General features: G+C 40.6%; 1 protein-coding gene across 2 annotated transcripts in view; it reads left to right on the top strand.

Annotated features, from left to right (window-relative positions):
- The window catches only part of LOC122640881 (putative callose synthase 8), a 65353-nt gene that overhangs the window by 29722 nt on the left and 12969 nt on the right, over nt 1-22662 (top strand). For both annotated transcript variants that reach the window (XM_043834149.1, XM_043834150.1), the window contains 2 exons: nt 15146-15271; nt 15361-15478. In XM_043834149.1, the coding sequence (XP_043690084.1) occupies nt 15146-15271; nt 15361-15478 (244 nt within the window). The remainder of the gene's footprint in view (nt 1-15145; nt 15272-15360; nt 15479-22662) is intronic.

Raw genomic sequence — 22662 nt, forward strand, 5'->3', positions numbered from 1 at the left:
AAGAGGATGTTGCTATCCCTTTCCTCCCACCTTTGCCTACTTCCCCATTTCTGTTTGACATTGGTAAACCTAAAGAAGGGGCTGTTGCAACTTGCAAGTGGTTCTGGTCATGAGAAGGACTACCACATTTACTATAAAAAAGGTGAATGCTTGAAGAGTAAAGGAAAGAAGACCTGCCAAGAGCCCTCTTTGGATTTGGATCCTGAGCTTCATCCTCCTCAGTCAGGTGATCCTCCTTCTGATTTAGATCTCCCAATTGCTACTTGAAAGTAAAAAAGAGCTTGCACTAATCATATTGCCCAGTTTGTTTCCTATGATGCTATCTCCCCCACAGGTCTTGCTTTTACCACTGCTCTCTCCTCTGCAACTATTCCCAGGAATCTCACTGAGGCTATATCTGACCCAAAATGGAAGAAGGCTATGTCTGAGGAAATGAGTGCTCTTGAGAAGAATGGTACATGGACTCTTGTTGATCTCCCCAGGGGGAGAGTTCCAGTTGGATACAGGTGGGTCTCTACAATCAAGTACCGATCAGATGGTACAATGGACAGATACAATGTTCGGCTGGTAGCCAAGGGGTATAGCCAAGTTTATGGTATTGATTACCAAGAAACTTTTGCTCCTGTAGCCAAACACAACTCAATCAGAGTCCTTCTATCAGTGGCAGCCAACAAAGAATGGCCATTATATCAGTTAGATGTGAAGAATGCTTTTCTTCATGGTGATCTAGAAGAGGAGGTGTATATGCGACCTCCACCTGGTTTCAAGTCTCCTTCAGCAGAAGGGAAAGTGTGTCTCCTCAAGAAGGCACTTTATGGTCTCAAACAGTCACCCAAAGCTTGGTTTGAGAGGTTTCGACAGGCCATTCTAAGGAATGGATATTCCCAGAGTTAGGCTGACCACACCTTGTTTATCCGGAGAGGAAATAGAACAGTCACTGCTCTTATTGTTTATGTTGATGATATTGTTGTGACTTTTTTTTTTTTTTTTTTAACCCGAACTTCCCTGGGACCCGGGCCAGCCCCAAAATTTTATTAACTCATAAAAGAATATAGAATACAGGGGGGGACATTCCGCCTTACCCCAGCCCAAGAAGCAAGTGCTTTCAAAAACAAAATCTAGCCTAGGCTGCCCTTACTGCAAAGCCAACAAAGGAAGCTATACTCTAAGGATCGGTAGGCCCTCTTTATCCTCCCTTGTAATGCACCGAAAGTCACCGAAAGGTATATTGTCCGGCTGGAAAAAAGTAGAGGCACCAGTGTTACAAGCCCGCTTGGCCAGACAATCAGCAGCCTTGTTACTTTCCCTAAAGGCAAAAGAAACAGTAGCCCTCGTCTCATTGACTAGCTCCAGGATCTCATTAAACCAGTACCATCCTTGCCACAATCCACACCTCTTTGTTAAGAGTACTTAGTTTCAGGGGTATATTTGTACTTAGACACTTACTTATGTATTTTATGTGCTATTTGTATTAGGCTAAGGGCCTGAGTGTAATTAGATATTCTTCTCAATATAAGGCTGTTTGTCTCAAGTTGAGAGACATAACAGATTACACCAAATCGTGTTTGAACTTAGCCTCCCTTGGAGCTTTTCTTCTTTCTTCTCTTTCTCCTCTAAAACCTAACATGGTATCAGAGCACTTTCTTCCTGGAGTTTGAAGGTTGTGTGGAAGGCTGGAGTGAGCTGCAATTTCCTTGTTCTTGCTGGTTTGCGAAGGAAACCTTGAGGTATCTTCAATTCTTCACCAAGCTTCTCCTTCCTTGTTTGACAACCAAATAGGGAGCAACCAGATGCTCTAGCATCGTTTGGAAGTCTTCTTCCTTAGCATTTGATCCTCTCAAGTCTGCTGGTAGCATCAGAGGAGAGAATCTGAGTTTCTGCCAGACAGTTTTTTCTCCCACTTCCGCCAGACTGATCTCTTGGAGTGATCCAGCTCTTAGTTTGAGCTTTGTTTGCTGCTTTCTTTGGGCCATACAGCATCATTTTTGGGTAAGGAAGACTTACCCTTGTTGCTCCGTTGCTGTTTGCTGCTTCGTTTGGGTTTTACAAGCCTTTTTTTCAGTTTTCTGGTCTCTGTTTTTGCTGTTTTTCTTCTTTGTGTTCGGAAGCGTGGCTGTGGTTGAAATCTTGTTGTTTGGACTTATTAAGCATTTGATTTGAGTTAAATATGGGTGACAAAAATGAGGAAACAGCCTTGCCTTTGTCTGTAGACCCACTTGTTGCATCATCCTCTGTCCCTTCATATGAGAACCCCAATGTGCAGCTTCCCATTGTCAAGTTGGACAATACCAATTGCCTAGATTGGTCTCGATCCATGAAACTGATCCTTAGGTGTAGGGGAAAGATGGGGTACATAAATGGCAGCATCAAGGCACCTCTTCCTACCGATCAAGGGTATTCCAAATGGGACACTGAGAACTCACTGGTGATGGCTTGGCTTCTTTTCTCAATGAAGCCTGAGATTGGACGGAGGTTTATGGGTAAAGAGACTGCCAAAGATATTTGAAACAGTGTAACCCATATCTTTGATCGTGTTGGAGACTCTACTAAGGTGTACCAACTTCTCCAACAGATTGTTAGCCTACGCCAGGGTGATAGAAGCATCTCTGACTACTATTGTCTTGTTGTTGGCCTATGGGAGGAGTATGATCACTATAGAGATCTTCAGTTGTGTCCTAATGATGAAGTCAAGGTACACAGGTTGTTTGAGAAGGAGAGGGTACTATTTCTTCTTGGTGGCCTGAATCCTGAATTGGAGCCTCTAGGGGTACAAATCCTTGGCCGACCTAGTCTTCCCTCACTGGAGGAGGTGTGTGGATATCAACAGAGTGAGGAAAACCGTAGGGGTGCCATGGAGACTAGTATCAACACCACTGTTGAGCGCTCTGCTCTTGTTTCTTCCGTCTCTTAGGACTCCACTAAGGGAGCTGATAAGGGGGCTGCTAAGGGGTCTTCGAAGAGCCGATTCTTATGTGACCATTGTGGTAAAACTGGACATACGAAGGACTTCTGTTGGGATCTCCATGGGAAGCCCCCACCTGGTTCCATTGGGGGACTGAAGGGACAGCGGAAGAAGGGACCTAAGGCTCATGTTGGGGTCATTGAAGCTGATTCATCCTCTCTTTCCCTAGCTGACATTGCTGCCTTTCGCCGGGTTGTAGCCCACCTGGACAGTTCACCTACAGCTCCTACTTCCACTGCACTACAGGCCTCTTCCTCCTCCGGCATCACACCTTGGGTTATTGACTCGGGCGCCGCGGATCATATGACTGGTAGGTCCCAGCTGTATAATTCCTTCTCTATTTGTTCTGAGAAAGATAAGGTAAAAATTGCCGATGGTACATTCTCTTCCATCTCTGGTAAGGGAGATATCCAGGTTACACCTTGCTTACCCCTGAAGTCTGTTTTTCATGTTCCCAACTTTGCTACTAACCTTCTTTTCATTAGCCAATTGACTAAATCTTTGAACTGCTTTGTCACCTTCTTTCCTACCCATTGTCTTTTTCAGAATTTGGTGACGAGGAAGGTGATTGGCAGTGGTCATGAAGCTGATGGCTTCTATGTTTTGGAGACTGGTACTTCCTCTGTTGTACAATCTCAATCCTATGTTTGTGGGCTAGAAGGTGGACGTACTCAAGAGGATATTTTGCTTTGGCATCGTCGGTTGGGACACCCGTCTTTTTCTGTTATGAGGAAACAGTTACCTCACTTGTTTACTTCCTTTCCAGTCTCTCATGTTTTTCATTGTGAACCTTGTCTATTTGCCAAAAGTTGTAAAACAGTTTATACATCCAATGGTAATAGATCTACTTCACCTTTTCATCTTATACATACTGATGTTTGGGGGCCTTCCCTTGTTACCTCTTTACGTGGCTTCCGCTACTTTGTCTCTTTTATTGATGATTATTCTCGGATTACTTGGGTGTACTTGTTGAAACATAAAAGTGATGTCCATGTTGCATTTACAAATTTCTATGAGTTAGTGTATACCCAATTTCAAACCCGGATCCAAATTGTTCGTTCTGACAAAGGTGGGGAGTATATGTATAGTGGTTTGGAAACCTTTTTTTCTGACCATGGCATTATTCATCAGGTGGCCTGTGTTGATACCCCACAACAAAATGGGGTGGCTGAAAGAAAAAATCGCCACCTTCTTGAAGTAGCTAGGTCCCTTTGGTTTACCATGCATGTTCCCAAAACTTTTTGGTCTGATGCTCTACTCACTGCTGTCTTTCTTATTAATCGCATGCCGTCTAGTGTCTTACAATTTCAAGTTCCTCTTGATGTCCTACCCTCACGGTCTTCTTCATTCTCTCTCCCTCCAAAGGTGTTTGGTTGTATTTGTTATGTATATGTTAGCAAATCTGCCCGCACTAAATTGGATCCTAAGCCTCTAAAGTGCATCTTTCTCTTGTATTCCTCCACCTCCAAAGGATATAAATGCTATCATCCTCCCACTCGTCGGTGGCTTCTCTCCAAAGATGTCCGTTTCTTTGAAACCATACCTTTTTTTTAGTCACCTCTTCAGGGGGAGTGTTCATCGCTTGGTGGTGGTATTGCAGGTGAAGAGGTTCCCGAGTCTGTCTCACTTCCTATCTCCTATCCTGTTCCTATTTCACCTTTTCAGATTGACAAGGGAAAGAGAAGTTCTGTTGAGGGGGAAGCCTTGTATAGAGAATGTAGTTGAGGGGGAGCATCCTTGTGTACAGGGGAACAGAGAACAGGGGGAGCTACTGGTGTATACGAAGGAAAGGAGAAATCCTGCTTCATGGCTGCCTATAAAGAAGACCTGCCAAAATCCTTCTTCATCACCTCATCCTGAGTCTCCATCCATCGAGACAGGTATACCTTCTTCTACTCCTATATCCTCAGACTTGGACCTTCCTATTGCCCACCGCAAGGGAACTCGGGTATGTACTAATCCCATTGCCAAGTTTGTTTCCTATGATTCTATTTCCCTTACAGGTATAGCCTTCTCTGTGGTTATCTCCTCCATATCTATTCCCAAGAATGTAGCAGAGGCTATGGCAGATCCAAAATGGAGAGAAGCAATGAACACAGAGATGTTGGCACTTGAGAAGAATCATACTTGGGACCTTGTTGAGCTCCCTAAAGGGAGAGTCCCTGTTGGGTGCAGATGGGTATTCATAGTCAAGTTCAAGTCTGATGGTACCGTGGAGAGATATAAGGCAAGACTTGTCGCTAAGGGTTATACATAGGTGTATGGCATTGAATTTCAGGAAACCTTTGCTCCAGTGGCCAAGCACAACTCCATCCGGGTACTTCTCTCAATGGCAGCAAATCTTGATTGACCTTTGTACCAACTGGATGTGAAGAATGCATTCTTACATGATGACCTAGAAGAAGAAGTATATATGCATCCTCCTCCTGGGTTCAAGCATACTGGTAACAGTGGGAAAGTGTGTCGTCTTAGGAAGGCTCTTTATGGACTCAAACAGTCTCTTAAGGCTTGGTTTGAGAGATTTAGACAAGCTCTCTTGCAAAACGGATATACTCAAAGTCAAGCTGATCACAAATTGTTTATACAAAGGAAGGACAACATTATTACGACTCTCATTGTTTATGTTGATGACATTGTGGTCACGGGAAACAGTGAAGCCGAAATCTCAAAGCTTAAACTTTACTTGTCTCGACAGTTTAAGATCAAGGACCTCGGTCCATTGAAGTATTTCCTGGGGATTGAGGTTTCTAGATCCAAGCAAGGGATCAATGTTTGTCAAAGGAAGTTTGTTCTTGATCTTCTTACAGAGACAGGCTACTTGGGATGTAAACCAGTCTCCTCCCCCATTGAGCAGAATCACAGACTAGGGGAAGATTGTGGTGAACCGCTTGTGGATGCTGAAAAATACCAGAGATTAGTAGGCAAGCTAATCTACCTTTCCCTCACCAGACCTGACATTACCTATGTTGTGGGAGTGGTGAGTCAGTTTATGCATGCACCCAAGGTGGGACATCTTGATGCAATTTACAGGATCCTCAGGTACTTGAAGTCATGTCCTGGAAAGGGTCTTCTCTTTTCTAGGAATGGTCACTTGAGAATTGAAGTATATACAGATGCAGATTGGGCCCGGTCTATTTCTGATAGAAGGTCCACCTCTGGATCTTGTACATTTGTTGGGGAAACTTAGTCACCTGGAGAAGCAAGAAGCAACCTGTGGTAGCTAGGTCAAGTGCTTGAAGCAGAATTTAGGGCCATGGCTCATGGTGTGTGTGAAATCTTGTGGTTGAAGAAACTTGTCCAAGAATTGGGGTTTGAGATGACAGAACCTATGAGTCTATACTGTGATAACAAGGCAGCCATAAGTATTGCACATAATCCGGTCCAACATGACCGGACAAAGCATGTTGAGGTTGACAGGCACTTCATCAAGGAGAAGATAAAGTCTAAGACTATTTGTACCCCTTTTGTGAAGACAAGTGAACAAGTGGCAAACATATTCACCAAAGGACTTAGTTCTCATCACTTCAGTTTTATGTTAGACAAGCTGGGTATGTATGACATATACCATCCAGCTTGAGGGGGAGTGTTAAGAGTACTTAGTTTCAAGGGTATATTTGTACTTAGACACTTATGTATTTTATGTGCTATTTGTATTAGGCTAAGGGCCTGAGTGTAATTAGATATTCTTCTCAATATAAGGCTGTTTGTCTCAAGTTGAGAGACATAACAGATTACACCAAATCGTGTTTGAACTTAGCCTCCCTTAGAGCTTTTCTTCTCTCTTCTCTTTCTCCTCTAAAACCGAACACTCTTTAGGTTCACCTGTCTAACCGTGGTGGCCGAATCTGAGTGAACCATCACATCTTTGAACCCCAGGTCCTGGCATAGACGTAGGCCATCCCTTAAGGCTCTCAGCTCCGCTATAGAGATGGTGCACCTCCCATAAAAGTTTGAGAAGGCTGCAAGGATATCACTAGCCACGTTCCGAATAACTCCTCCCCCTCCCCCATCTCCGGGGTTGCTCTGGCAGGCCCCATCCACATTAAGCTTGACAGCAGAGGGAGGGGGGCACCAGTAAACAGGAATGGGACGAACAACCTTGGCTGGTGACGCCTCACGGCCGAAGCACTGCAGAATAAGACCGTCCCTCGTAGACCCCCTTCTACCAAACTTGGAGGGTAGGGGGAGCTCTCGAACCCAATTTTTAATACGACCAATAATCGTGACAGCAGCTCGACCAGGCTCCCCGTGCTTCCTACTGTTTCTTTCTTTCCAGAGCTCCCACACAATAAGAGCTGGCAGCAGCCCTGCAATAAAATCACTGAGACAGCGGCAGCTTGCCATTCCATGCCAAAGCGCAATCCGACTCCTGACGTCTTGGCTGGGGATAGGCACCATGTCATACAAACGTGAGAAGTAGTCCCACACCTTGGTAGTAGTACCACCACCAACCAAACAATGGTCTGCTGTTTCCATCTTCGGGTTCCCATAGCAAAAGCACCTAGAGGCCAGCGGAATCCCCACCAGCCAGATGATATTGTTGTGACTGGGAATGACAAAGTTGAGATAAAGAGGTTAAAATCTTACCTGGCCGAACAGTTTGAAATTAAGGATCTTGGACTTTTGAAGTATTTCTTGGGGATTGAAGTATTAAGATCAAGGAAGGGCATCAATATTTGCCAGTGGAAGTTTGTTCTAGACCTATTGAAAGAGAGGAATGTTAGGATGTAAACCAGCCAACTCCCCAATTGATCAGAATCACAAACTTAGTGAAGGCTGTGGTTCTCCTCTTGTAGATGTAGGGAAATACCAGTGGTTGGTCGGGAAATTGATCTACCTCTGCTTGACTCGGCCAGACATTAGTTATGCAGTTGGAGTGGTAAGTCAGTTCATGCATGCTCCCAAAAGTGGACACCTTGATTCTGTCTATCGCATGATCAGGTACTTAAAATCCTCTCCAGGAAAAGGCCTTCTATATGCTAGACATATTCACTTGAGGATAGAGCGCTACACTGATGCAGATTGGGTTGGTTCTATTTTTGATAGACGATCTACTTCAGGTTACTGTACCCTCATGGGTGGTAACCTTGTTACATGGAGGAGTAAGAAACAACCAGTTGTAGCTAGATCTAGTGCAGAGGCTGAATTTAGAGCCATGGCTCGTGGGGTGCGTGGACTTATATGGCTGAGGTGATTGGTTCAAGAATTGGGGTTTGATTGTGAGGGACCTATGCAGCTCTACTGTAACAACAAGGCTGCTATAAGTATTGCTCATAACCCTGTTCAACATGATCGAACAAAGCACATTGAATTTGATAGACACTTCATCAAAGAGAAGCTGGATTTAGGTTGCATTTGTACTCCATTTGTGCAGACCGGTGATCAACTGGCAAACAATTTCACTAAGGGTCTTATCCCTAACCAGTTCAGTACTCTTCTATGTAAGCTGGGAATGTATGACATTTATTTACCAGCTTGAGGGGGAGTGTTAGAGTTTGTGTTAAAGGTATAATTGTCTCTGTTGCTATTTTAAGTCATAGAGTTGTAATTTTACACTTTTATTCTCTTTCTTATTTTTTACCTCCTTAGGGAGTCCTATGTAATTCCTAAGAATTGTTAGTGAAGTAAATAGGAGTTAGGAGACATCTTTCCCTGACTCTCACGATTCTCTCATCTCTCTTCTTCTCTTCTTCCTTTCTTGGTTCGGTTCAGCTGTAAACTCTTGCTATTCAACTATTATCAAGCATCCTACATATTCTAACTTCATTATCATTTACCAGACATAGTCTGCAATACTAGAGGCCTTGTCTGTTGAGAAATTAAGGCATCTTTTTTTGTTTCTATAGTCACTTTCCACGCAGGATTAGATAAGCCTCATGATTATTCTTAGGAATAGAGTTAGTAGATAATGACAAGGCAAGGTTATGTAAATGATATGGAAAGGAAGATATAGAAACATAATTCTCAGTAGGGTAAACAATAGAGGCTTTGCGAGACCGGGACCTTTGCGAAGAGCCAATGGTAAGTCGGTAGGAGCTTCAGTAGGAGGAGCAGACTTAGTGGTTGGCTGTGAAGCAGCAGTAGGCATTACTGGTCATTTACGCCACTGATTTACTTGCAGTGGTGCAGGAGAAGAAGCAACTGGGACATCATCAAAGGGCACAAGAACCGGTAGAGGTGGTGTACAAGTACTATCAGTATCAAGAGTAGAGCTTGACACAGGAGGAGAAAAATATGGAGTTTATTCAAAGAAGGTAACAAGGCACTGGAAAATTGCTGATGAGTAACCGGGTCATAACATTTATACCCTTTCTGAGTTCTAGAATAACCAATAAAAACACATTTTACCACCCTAGGAGACAATTTTTCTATGCGGGTGTAAAATGTGAGCAAAGCAAACATAACCAAAAACCCTAGGTGGCATTGAAAACAAATGTGGTTTTTGGAAATATTATAGAAAAAGGTGAACGAATATCTAGAACAGAAGAGGTCATTCGGTTTATCAAATAACATGTAGTGAGAATAACATCACACCAAAACTATTTGGGAACATGCATATATATCATAAGAGACCGAGCAATCTCCAATAAGTGCTTATTTTTCTGTTCAGCCACCCCATTTTGTTGAGGAGTGTACAAACACCTTGTTTAGTGCGTCATACCATGAGTGGAACAAAAAGTGGAAATTTCACGCTGGGTGTATTCTAGAGCATTATCAAAATGAAAAACATTTGTAAACAGCAGTGAAAAATAATGCTTGAATGATCTTAACCGATCACCAAGGCCCTTTATTTATATAGAATTGAAGTACAATTAATCAAAGTACAAATAGGAATGTTGCCTCAGTCCTAATCCTATTAGGAATTCCTAATACAACTAGGAATGCCAGAATAGGACTCGACTGAGGGAAAAACAATAAAACAAAGGGAAAAATAAAAGAAGAGAATCATAATCTGACTAGTACTACTCCTAACTTGACTAGGACTAATCCTAATCAGCTAGGACTAGTAGGACTAATCCTAATCTAACTAGGACTACTTACCCCAATCGGGTAAGCAGTCTATTTCAACAACATTAAATGACACATCAAATTAGGCTTTATTTCATTATAAAAATCTTTAAAAGTAGACACTCTGAACAATCTTTCAACAAATACACCCAAGTTAAATGGGAGTGATTGTCCATAAAAGTAACAAATTAGGAAACACCAAACCTATTTTTGACACAACAAGAATCCCAAATATCAGAATGAACTAATGAAAATAAAGACTGACTTCTAGACACTACGAGTGGGAAAGGATGACGATGATGCTTCCAGAGTTCACAGCTTCACACTCAAGACGAGACACTGATTTACAACTTGGTACCATAGGCTGAAATTTGGGTAAAGAGTGGTGCCCCAACCAAAAATTCCATTGAAGAGGAGAGAAAGCACAAGTAATAGTAGTAGCAGCAGTAGAAGGTTCAGTGCAATTCTGATAGAAAAGTCCAGCTTGTTCAAGCCCACCACCAATCATCCTTCTTGTCTGAAGGTCTTGGAAAACATAATAAGAAGGAAAAAAGGTGGCAAAGCAGTTAAGAGATTTAGTTAGTTGACTAACAGATAACAAGCTTAATAGTAAATGAGGTATACGAAGGATAGAAGACAAATCATTGATGAAGCATGGGAAACTGTACCATGACCAGTCACTGTGATAAAGGATCCATTAGCAAGAATGAGATGTGAAGTGTTAGACAATTTGGACAAAGAAGTAAATAATTTTGACTTACCAGTCATATGTGTTGATGCACCAAAGTCAATGATCCATCATGTGGACGAGGTGGTGCAAGGAAAGCTGATGTACCTGTGTGGGCCAAGTATCTGGGATGAAGAGGCATCAGTAGATGGCTGCAGGTTCTGGATAAGTTTAACCAAATGATCATAGTCATCTCGAGACACAGACCCTGTGGAAGGAGCTCCAGAGGAAGAAGCAAGATTGGTGTCACCATAAGACACCTTTGTTGTAGTACCATCAGATGCAACAATATTAGCTAACGGCAGTGCCCACTCTGGTTTACCATGTTTAGTCCAAAATGTATCAATTGTATGATTTGGCTTACCACAAAAAGCACACTGTCTGAAAGGTCGATCACTCTGCTGTCCACCTGTACCTCTGCCGCCACGGCCACGACCTCTCCATGAACCATGTCCTCTCCTAGAGAATCCTTGACCACGGTCAGCAACAAAGGCAGAATTGTCTTTAGGAGAGGGTGAGATAACAACCTGGGAAGGAGCAACAATACGCTGAAGATGTGCAAAGGACTCATTAAGAGAGTGAAGCTTTTCCCCAGCAAGTAACCGACTCTTGACAAACTGATAACCTGGATGTAAGCCGGCCATAAATTTTGCAACAAAAAATTCTTCCTGCTAACACTGTAACTGTTCCAGATTAGTAGGAAGGGGCTGGTCAATATTGAGTTCCTCCCTTATACCTATAAAAGCATTATAGTACCTATGCAATGATTTGTCCCTTGTACGAATGAAAACAATTTATCAAATAAATCATAGACACTGGTGATATTCTGCTATTGGGAGAAGGTGCACTTCAACACATCCCACACTCCTTTAGCAGTGGGGTGGAACATGACATTTGCTGCAATAGCATGATCCATATTGTTCCATAATCATATATGTAAGGTGTCATTCTAATGGATCCATTCCTCATAGGCTTTCATATCAGCGGGTTCTTTGGAATCAGCAGAAGAGGGTCAGATGTAAGATATTTCAACTTCCCTTTTGCATTGATATATACCTTAACTGCCTGAGCCCATAGTAAGTAATTTCCTACTCCATTGAGTTTAATAGCAGTAATCTGGACATTGACATTGTCTGAGAAGAACTTAGGATCAGCCTTCATGCAAGGAGAAATCCAATCAAGAAGAAAACTGATGTATAGGTCCCATATATAGTAGACCAATAGGGGATAAAACCCCACTCTATATCAGTAGAAACAAAGTTCCAGTAATCAGCAGTGAACTTATGCAAGGCTGAAATTATAAAATGAAGAATGTGGGAGAAATCAAATAACCAAAAAATAACAGGTCAAATTGACCTGAAACTGAGGTTGAAGGAGCTGCTAATGAAAGGCAACAAAGCCCTAAAAGATCATAATGATCAGCTGGCTAGAACCAGACCAATCCCAGAAATCAATGAACTGAATAAACACCCAAAAAACCAGAGTACTGTGGGCTAAGTAGCAGCACCTCTGATCATAAAAAAAACGCAGGTCGATTATACCTGAAGGTAGGGTGAACAAACTCCTAGTCAATCCATAGGATTCTTCTTATCAGAACCTACCCAAATCCAGAATTGGATATTGCAGAAAAACCTTCACAAAAATGGAGTTTCGTACTTGTTTAAGAGAGATTTCTGAGTACATAAGTTCTGAAGACCTGATCAGCACCAAAAACTGAATCGAGGTTGCCTGGGAACTTGATGAAACATGTCTTGAAACTTGAGAAAACCCTGATGGTTTGAAGTGAAGTGTATGGTGAATCAGATTGCCACCATGAGAAGAAAAACCAGAATCTTTATAGCCGACTTGTATCATTGATGGTATAGAACTCCAGCAGCAGAAATACTCTTCAGATAACCATAGAAATACAGATCTAGTTGTTCATCTTATATAAACTAGATCTTCATCTAAATAATTGCAGCACAGGTGGCTACACACCTGAAGGAGATCGACAGTAGACATTTAAACTAAAGGAAAAAATAAAAATCGCAAGTATTAGTTATTCCGCTCTGATACCATGAAACAAGATAACCCTAATAGCAAACTAGAAATTGAAGAATAATAAGAGAAGGAGATGATAGAGAGAAAGAGAGGAGAGAACCAGCGATAGATTCTCAGTGAATGAATTCTATTGCTGGGCCTTCAACCTATATTTATAATATGTCAACCAATAAGAATTAGAGTTACAATCAGACAAGGAAATCTAAACCAAAGAGGAAACTACCTAACTAAGACTCAAAACCAAAACTAAGAAATACTACTACTGCCAACACACCCCTATTTGACAATAACTCAACAGTTACAAAGGCTCTCTTGTTTCTTTCAGGAAAAATTTCTGAATTAAATCACAGAATGAAAGTTACTGAGAATGCTTATCTTTATTTTTACTCACATAAGCATTCCAGCTCTGCATAGAAAATTGTAGCTATGACTTTTGTTGGGAGTTATAGATCTATAGTCCCACATCGATTTATTCAGGTCTGTGGTGCGTTCATATACTTGAGAAACTCTCTAAATCTAATGCCTTAAGGTTTTGGGTTTGACCCTCCAACAACTTTCAAATATTAGGATTTCAGATACAACATTTTGAAGGTGGTTCATTTTTTCTTGAATTTCTGGTCTTAACATCCAGGACTAGAATTATCTGTGAATCGGGAAAGGAATATAGCCTGGGGTTTATAGAAGAGAAAGAGAAGAAAGGAGAGGATAAAATGTGTGATTTGGTGAATTTTGCTACCATTCATCCAATTTGTTTTATTATAATAATGTGATGTTATCATTGTACAAAATACTTTGTCAATGTGTTGCGTTGACAAATGGCATAAAGCCACTAATAAATAAAAGAAAGACAATAATATATGGAGGAGAATATAATAAAGAATGGTGTTTAAAACTCCCCTCAAGTTGGTTCTTGGATATCAGTAATGCCCAACATACTGAGTATTTCAATCTGATTCTTACTGGCTCCATGATTTCATAGTTAGAACTCTAAGATGGATCGATTCTAGGTAAGAGAGAAGAGATTTGCAGCAAGGAGGAAAGAAGAGAAGAGAGGAAGAAGAAGAGAGGTTGAGAGAATCGTATATGTTACGAGAGATTTCTCCTAACACCTATTTACTTCATTACTAACCACTTTAGGAAATTACAAAGGCCTCCCTAGGGAGGTAAAAGATAAAAGGAAATAAAAGATAAAATTACAACTTTAGTGACTTATAATAAAGACATGGACTAAAGTACCCCTAATACATAAACTCTAACTGTCATATCTTCGGCCCCTGAACTGACCTGGTAGACCACAGATGATCCTCTGTTTGCACAACCAAAAATTTGACTAGGCTAAACCATGTGTTATTATGAATGGTTCATGTCTGCTGGCCATTCTCGGTACCAATCCTGTCCTGAATACCCTTCCAAACAAGCAAAATAACATTTTTATGCAAATATTTATTGTAAAACCCATGACTGCAATTTGTAAAAGGGTAATAAGATCTATGTTCTTTCTAGAATCTGAAAATATGCATAGACCACAGATGATCCTCTGTTTGCACAACCAAAATTTTGACTAGGCTAAACCAAGTCAAGTTATAACCTCCAGTTATTATGAATGGTTCATGTCTGCTGGCCATGCTCGGTATCAGTCCTGTCCTGAATACCCTTCCAAACAAGCAAAATAACATTTTTATGCAAATATTTATTGTAAAACCCATGACTGCAATTTGTAAAAGGGTAATAAGATCTGTGTTCTTTCTAGAATCTGAAAATATGCATAATTTAAGATTGGATAGAAAGCACTGAGGCTGATTAACTATTTAAGCAATATCTTTGAGTTGGAGAGGAAAACATCCCACCATTTTGAAAATTTGTTGATCATATAAAAAGGTTGCTCTTAGTGGGTAAAGGGCATATAATTCTACATAGATTTGTGAGAGATGTAAACGCTTGGGTTAGATCTTTCTCATTTCTTTTGTATTTTTCCATGTGATATAAGGAATTTGTTTTGAAAACATTGAAATATGTTTCAGTGGGCCAGCGCTTGCTATAAAGCATGCACATTGACAGTTGTAGGATACTTGTTTTTGAATTGTTGCAAAATTAGGCTGCTAAAGTTTGAATTCTTCATTTCCTTTCTTCAACTTGGAAATTTGGACACTAGGTTTTGGGCATTGCTTAACATTTCCTTTAATTTTGTTCAGAACAAAATAAAAATCATAAAACTGGATAATTTCTTGATTGATGAGCTTAGCCTTGGCTAGCTCCTTTTTGTTTTCTTTTCCTTTCACGGAATTGCCTTTACATATTGCTCATATATTTTCTGTTTTTAATTTATTTTATACTGAATCTTTTTATTTTATTTCTATCTTTTTTGTCTTCTTTGTCCAGACTCATTCATTTTCTAGTGCTGATTTCAGGCTAATGTAGAGGAGACTAGGAAACAACAATGGTTGGGGAAGACAAATTTTGTTGAGATTCGTTCATTTTGGCACCTGTTTAGGAGCTTTGATAGGATGTGGGCATTTTTTATTCTAGCTCTTCAGGTATATTGATTTTAAAGTAGTATAAAAAGCAGACAGTTGCTCCTGGTTTGATATTATAGCTTTTCTGATTAATACTTTCTTGTTATTAGGCTATGATTATAATGGCATGGCATGGTATGGAATCATTGTTGCAATTTTTTGATGCAACAGTGTTGGAAGACATTCTTAGCATATTCATTACTTCTGCTGTTCTAAAACTTGTGCAAGGTAAGATCTTATAGTTGCTTAATATTAACTTAAATGTTTTGAGGGATAATTTCCTCGGGGTAAATTTGTTGCATGAACATGTTGAACTTTTTTCAGTTATCCTCATAGATTTGTTATTCTTGTAGCCTTATTGCTGTTGTGGCTACAAATTATCGTACTGTCCTTGAATATTGAAGAAGGAAGTATGCAGCCTATATAACAACAAAATGTATTTTTTAATAAGAAATTTTTATGTAAATAAAAACAAATTATAACGGAGAGAAGCGAATCATAGGAGATACAATACTAGAACAGGAGTAAATGCTACAAACGAAAGGTCTCTAGTTCATACTAGTCAACAGAAACATAATCTGTTTACCGGAAAAAAAAAAAAAAAAAAAAAAAAAACAGAAACATAATCTGAGCAGCAGGAAAAATAAGGGGGGAGGGGGAGAGATAATCAGTCTATATCAGGAAATCCTATAAATGTACAATAATATGAAAACGACCATTCTTTACAAAAGAACAGAACAATCACAACCTGAATGGAAGGGATAAAACAGACACCACATCTTATAATTAAGAACAAAAGACAAATGGGTCACCAAAATATCTTAGTCAAACGCCTCAAATTTAAATATTTCGTCTGAACCACAATAGTGAAACATACTCATTCTGGCTAACCAGAGACAGAACACTTAGGTCCAAAAGTTACATCAGAGGTCTACCCAAACAAGCTTCCACTTCCCTCCCTTCCATCATTAAACTCTGTCTGCCATTATTTTCCACCGCTTCTATGACTTAGTTTTATATCTTTGTGTCCTCTTAGCAGCCAACATCCATAACTTTAATGCTCTTGACTCTACATATCTTCTGTAACATCCTAAGAAACGTGAATTTTGTTGATAGGAATCAACATGCCAAACCTATTAAAACCTGTAATCAAAGGATTAATAAATCCTATCTAGCCTATTGGGGAGGCTCACACCATTCTTGGGGGGCCATAAGGTGTGACTTACCTACAGATACTTTCTCCAGGGCGGGCTCAAGTATATAGTGTTGCATTGAGTGCAGCTTACTAAGATCTAGTTTCTGTTGGACCAATTACAGCAAATGGTTTCACTACCTCTGTATGCCGTCTTGCATTGGAGTTGTGAAGAGTTTGTTTGTCCTGGGTTGTACAGTTAAGTTTCTTGGTAATCAGTGGATATCAACTGATATTATTGAAATCAATCTGAGAAATAGAAGACGGAAGAAGGAGAATGAAGAAGAAGTGAAGCAGAGAAAGATGGGAGATTGATTCCCTTCTCAATAGTATTAATGACTCAGAAATGAAAAAGTACTTATTTATCCTTGTATATAAGTAACATACGATGTACAAGATATATGCATTCCCAAAATAACCTTATCACTCCAACACTCCCCCTCAAGTTGGGGTATAGATATCACACATGCTCAGTAGCAAACCAGGAAATTTTTTATTCATCTAAAACTGGTTTTTGAATTGCAACCAATCCATCACAAATGGATTTGAACTGTTTTTGATAGTCCTCAACAGTTGAAGACACCTTCCTGCAAGTGTGCAGCTTCATTTGTAACATTCTTTCTCTATCCTTTGTATCAACCAAAGATCACAACCAAGGATTGTAATATTCGGTTACCTTATTTCTCCAATATCTCCTACCATATTTGTGTTATTCTTATTTCCATTTTAATCTTGTAATTGTTGGGTTTCCATACCACAGCAGATTATGATTGATTGTAATCCTCATTGAATATTTTATAATGGAAAAGGTCCATCTCATTAGATGGTGGGCTGATTCATGGTTAGCATGGTATCAAGAGCTTGGCTCTCCACCGAGCTTTCTTCCTTCTAATTTCTTTCTGTTTTTTTAAGCTCCACTGAGCTTCTTTAATGGTTGACGATATATCTCAGCCCGTCTCCCCTCCAGGGATGCCTTCTCCAGTCGCTACAGAACCCTCTCCCCCTATCTCACCTCTGCTGGCCTCTCCTCTCATGGCTGACAAACACCATTGACCCCTCTACACTGCAGCCGCCCTTCCCTCTCTGGTGAACCCCCCTGCCGCGGCTCCCCTCACAGGCACCCATCACTTTCTCTCTATAAAACTCTCCCCGAAGAACTATATTTTTTGGTGCCTTCAGATCACAAGTTATCTCCGTGGTCAAGACCTTTACGGCTTTGTTGATGGGACCAATCTTTCTCCCACCGATCCCGTTGCCGCCCATGCATGGCTGAAGCAAGACAACATTATTATGAGTCTGCTGATTGTGTCCCTCTCTGAAGACACTATTCTCATTACCATTGGGAAGACAACCAGCAAGGACCTGTGGGACGCGCTACAAGGAACTTTTGGTTCCACCTCCAACTCACGCCTGATGTCGTTGCATATGGTGCTTCAGAATTTGTCTATGATGGCAGATGAATCCATCACCCAGTTTCTTCAACATGCAAAATCGATTGCTGATGAACTTGCTGCTGCAGGTAAGCCACTATCTCCGGCTAACTTCAACATTCATATTTTCCATTCTCTCTGTCAAGATTTCATGGCAACTGTGCCATCAATATTGACTTGCCAAGAGCCTATCTTGTACACTGAGCTCCATGGGCTGCTGTTGAGCCAAGAATTTTTGAACAATAGCTCCATCAACAAGCTCTCCATCAGCGATTCTACCACCACCACCATGCCACCTTCAGCCAATTTCAGTCAACCCGCCACTCCCACCGGTTAGACTGCCACATCCTCAAACCGTGGTGGTCATGGCCATGGTGGGCGGGGACACAATGGTCGTGGTCATGGGGGTCGCAGTCGCTGGGTATGTTTTACGTTATCTGTCATCGGACAAATCACTTGGCGAGTACTTGCTACTACAGGACCCCAAACGCCCTTCCCCTGTTACTCACCCGCCTATCCCCCACCTCCATCCGTCTACCTTACCCACCCGATCCCTCACACCAACCTTTACCTGTATCCCTCCTCACCGGCCTCTCATCCATATAACCGCTACCCTTCCCTATCGGCTGCACTTACCTGTTATCCGGATAAGGGAGCTACTCATCACATGACACTGGACATTTAATCTCTCTCATCCTATGACACTTACATTGATACCCAACAACTTCAAGTTGGCAGCGGTAAGGGGCTTCCCATTCCTCACACTGGTTCATCTGGTCTCTCCTCCCCCCTCCCCCCATTCCTTTCTGCTTTCTAATGTTTTGCATGTTCCCTCTCTTACAAAATCATTGTTTTATGTACAACATTTTGCTCAAGAGAATAATGTGTTTTTTGAATTTCATGCTTCTCATTCTTGTTAAGGATAAAAAAACCAGGACTACTCTTTTGTCCGGTCCGGGAAAGAAAGGCCTCTACACCCTCAATGTTTCATCTTCATTTCCTCCATCTTTTAATATTGCTAAACACACTTCCATTGAAGGGTGGCATCGTCGGCTGGGCCGCCGTCATAAACAGGCCCTTCGTCATATGTTATGCACTCATAATTTACCTAATTCTTCTACTAGTTTTTCTTCTTTGTGTACTACCTGCCAACTGGGCAAGGCCAAGAAACTCAGTTTACCTGTTACTTCTTCTTGTAGTGCATTTCCTTTGGAATTTATATTTAGTGATGTGTGGGGACCTTCTCCCACTGTTTCGCCAGATGGTCACCGTTACTTTGTTATATTAATGGCAAAAATACTAAATTTATTTAGTTTTACCCTTTAGTGTGTAAATCTGATGTTTTTGCCACCTTCCAATGTTTCAAATCTCTTGTAGAATGTCAGTTTTCCAAGAAAATCATTTCTGTCCAAACGGATTGGGGCGGTGAGTTTCGTACTCTACCCTGCTTCTTTGAATACCTTGGCATTCATCACCGCCTCTCCAGTCCTCATACCCATGAATAGCAAGGCAGTGTTGAATGCCGTCAGCAACATATCGTTGAAACCAGACTTACACTTCAAGCTCAAAGTTCAGTACCAGCCCAATATTGGCATTTTGCATTTGAGACTGCCATTACTTAATCAACTGAATGCCGTCCCGAGTAACTTGTAATATATCCCCGTATCAACTAGTTTATCATACCCCACATGATTACCGGTTTCTACAAGTGTTTGGTTGTTCCTGCTTTCCCCTATTATAGCCCTACAACAGTCACAAAATGGATTTTCACTCTAAGCCTTGTGTTTTTCTTGGGTACAGCCCTTTCCACTCTGGTTATCATTGCTTGGACATGTCCGCAAAGGCGCAAACTGCATTAACATTGCGCGCCATGTTCACTTTGATGAAACCAGCTTTCCCTTTCACTCCAGGTTTATCCTTGTACAAAAGCAACCTCTAAAGCTTTCAAATCTCTTGTTATCGGTAAACTGGTAACGACATAAAGAATACTCTGTGAGAGATGGCCATGAATCCAAGACTTGATAAGGCTGTCTTCTTTCTTATAGGTATTGTAGGATAGATTTACCTTGCTTTCTTTATCATCGGGAAACTGAGATGGTAGTGACACAAAGATGTATAATTGGATTCCAACTCCTTCAGTAGGGATTGGATTTGCTCCATCTCCTTAAGTATAGATTGGATTTTCTCCTTCCACATCAGATAATTCGTAGAAGTCAATTTGAGTGTAACAAATCTTGAGAGGCCTGATGCAAAGATTGGCTGTGTGTGTGTGTGTTCAATCAAAGTGAGCCCAAGAACCCTTCTATTCTGATCTCTTGTGCTTTGTTACCATGTGAATTTTCATGGATCAGAATGCCTAGCCATTCAGAACAGAATGAATGGCCTAGGCTCGGGTAATTTTATTTATAGAATATAGAAGAGTACAATTGGTTACGCTGTTGTAAAAAAAGGAAAGTTCTATTCAAATTAGAACTCTTAACATTAAAGGAGGATTCTGGTATCTTAAACATAGAAACAAATAAGCCTGATTATCTGTTTGATTCCTCCCTGTTAACTCAGGCACAATGGTGCTGGAAATCTAGCTTGCCTCTACCATGTAGAGGACCTTTGTATATATAGAATTAGTGTGAGATACAAGTAATCTTTCTAGGATGGAAACCCTAGAGGTATACAAGGTAAGTGAATATGCAATGAAGTTATACAAGGAAATAGGATAAGAGACACTAGTATGCAATATTCGCAATGGTGAGATACGAAGGTGAGATCGTATGCTCGCTGAAGAAGATATTCTGCTGTTACTCCCTGATTATCTGCCTGATTTCTTCCTCCATCCATATGTCTTGTGTGAGGAGTAGAAACTCTATCCTTATCAGCCTGAGAGCTTCAGCGATTCTAGACAGGCAGCAGGACTTCTAATTGGCCTCCTTTCCTGTGCCATGATCAGTGCCATAACAATCCACCTTCCATTTGCAGCTCAATCATAAAGAATGAGTCCTTTATTCCCCATCTTGAACAATGGACCTTCTTCTGTTGTTCACTGTTGCATCAAGAAATCTCCACAGATTATCTCCCTGCCCTGTATCCTGCACAGATGAGCAGAGTAAACACCAGAGAGCTGGTTTGCACCAGCAGGGTACTCTCCGATGCCTAAGTTAGATTTCTCTGAGCAATGATTGATAATAAGCCAGATGGTTCTGTACATGGTTATACCTGAGTTTATATAGCGTCCCTGTCAAGTAGAGATGATGGAGGAGAGAATCCCATTCTGGTAATCTTCTATTTGTAGTAAGAACATCTACCAGAGTTCCTCTAGGAGTGTGATCTCTAAGAATCGTGGGCGCTACTCCCGTAGTTTCCTTATAGGAGTAGACTGATGTGAAGATTGATCCATGCTTATATGGCATGTGGCTTTATTCTTAGTAGGCTCCTTATTAGAGTAGATATGGAAATGATCCGCCAGGTTCTTTCCTCATTAATAGGTCGTTATGCGTTGGTGACGTGGCATGGTTTGATTGGATGTTATATTTGGGGTATAACATAATCCATCTGTAAAGCATCTTTGTGTCATTGCCATTTCTTTTCTTGGATTGTATACTGATAAGGAATAACAAGATCAAATTTCATTCTAATGGTTCGTTGAACATGTTGGTGTTGGCCAAGGATTAAAGTATCGGTCCGTATCATATCGTATTGGCCAATACAACATCGGTATCGGTCGGTATCGATACGATACTGACCGATACGTCTCTTTTTTAAAAAAAAAAAAATCATATTGTATCGAATGTATCGATCGATACGTGTCGATACGATAAGATACGGTCGATACCTATCGATATATTCTATACGTACAATTAATCACTGTTTTTTGCATTTTTAAGTGTATCAATATGTATCAGTACGTATCGATACACTAAACTTAAGTCGTCATATCTGCCCAGAACACAAAACAGAGACTGCAGAAGCGGAAAAAATAGCCTCCAAACAGGCTGAAAAGCTTGTAAACCTTGATTTTTAGTCCTTTTTTCATCCAAATCTTGTTAGGACTTCCATTCCATAGTGAAAAACAATCTAACTGTGGTGGAACAGCAGCATTTGCATCATCCAATAACCAAAAATCGAAGATTGAAGGAGTTCTTGAAGGGAAAGGTAGGTTTTTACAAAAAACTTGATCGTTTGCTCCAATTTTACTTGTTTCGCTTGTACAAGCCACTGCTAATTCCATCTCTGATGTTGAAATTGTTTTATCAAGTGTTCTGTAAGAGTAATAAAAATGACAATGAAATAATGTTAATTAAGAGATAATATAGCCTAATTAAGGGAGATTAAATTTTTCTGAAGTAAAATTTGAAGATTATAACTGAATGGGTTTATGGGTCTTTGTGACCTCTTCCATGATATCTCCAGGATATGGTTCAGCCATTCTCTGACAGATAAACAACAACGGAACGGTTAAACTCAAATACATATTTTATGTAATGGACCTAGATTTCCTCACAACGGAATCCATTCACCATGGGGTTTTAGATGCGCGTGGGAAGGTATTTTGGGGAACATACTAAAATTCTATAGGGGTTTGTGAACCCTAAGATGGTGTAGTGAAGGAAAACTTTCTCGTCATATAATTGTAGTTTGTGAACATGTAACAAATCTCATCTTTTATAACAATTTCAAAGTGCCGCACTTGTCTGGTTATACATTATTGACAATTCTTAGTGTATATGCATGATGTATGACATATATTGCTTATTTATATTGTTTTTTGTGTCCAAAAGTGTATTTCCATGTGTATT

The sequence above is a fragment of the Telopea speciosissima genome, chromosome 9 (assembly GCF_018873765.1).
Source record: "Telopea speciosissima isolate NSW1024214 ecotype Mountain lineage chromosome 9, Tspe_v1, whole genome shotgun sequence".
Lineage (NCBI taxonomy): Eukaryota > Viridiplantae > Streptophyta > Magnoliopsida > Proteales > Proteaceae > Telopea > Telopea speciosissima.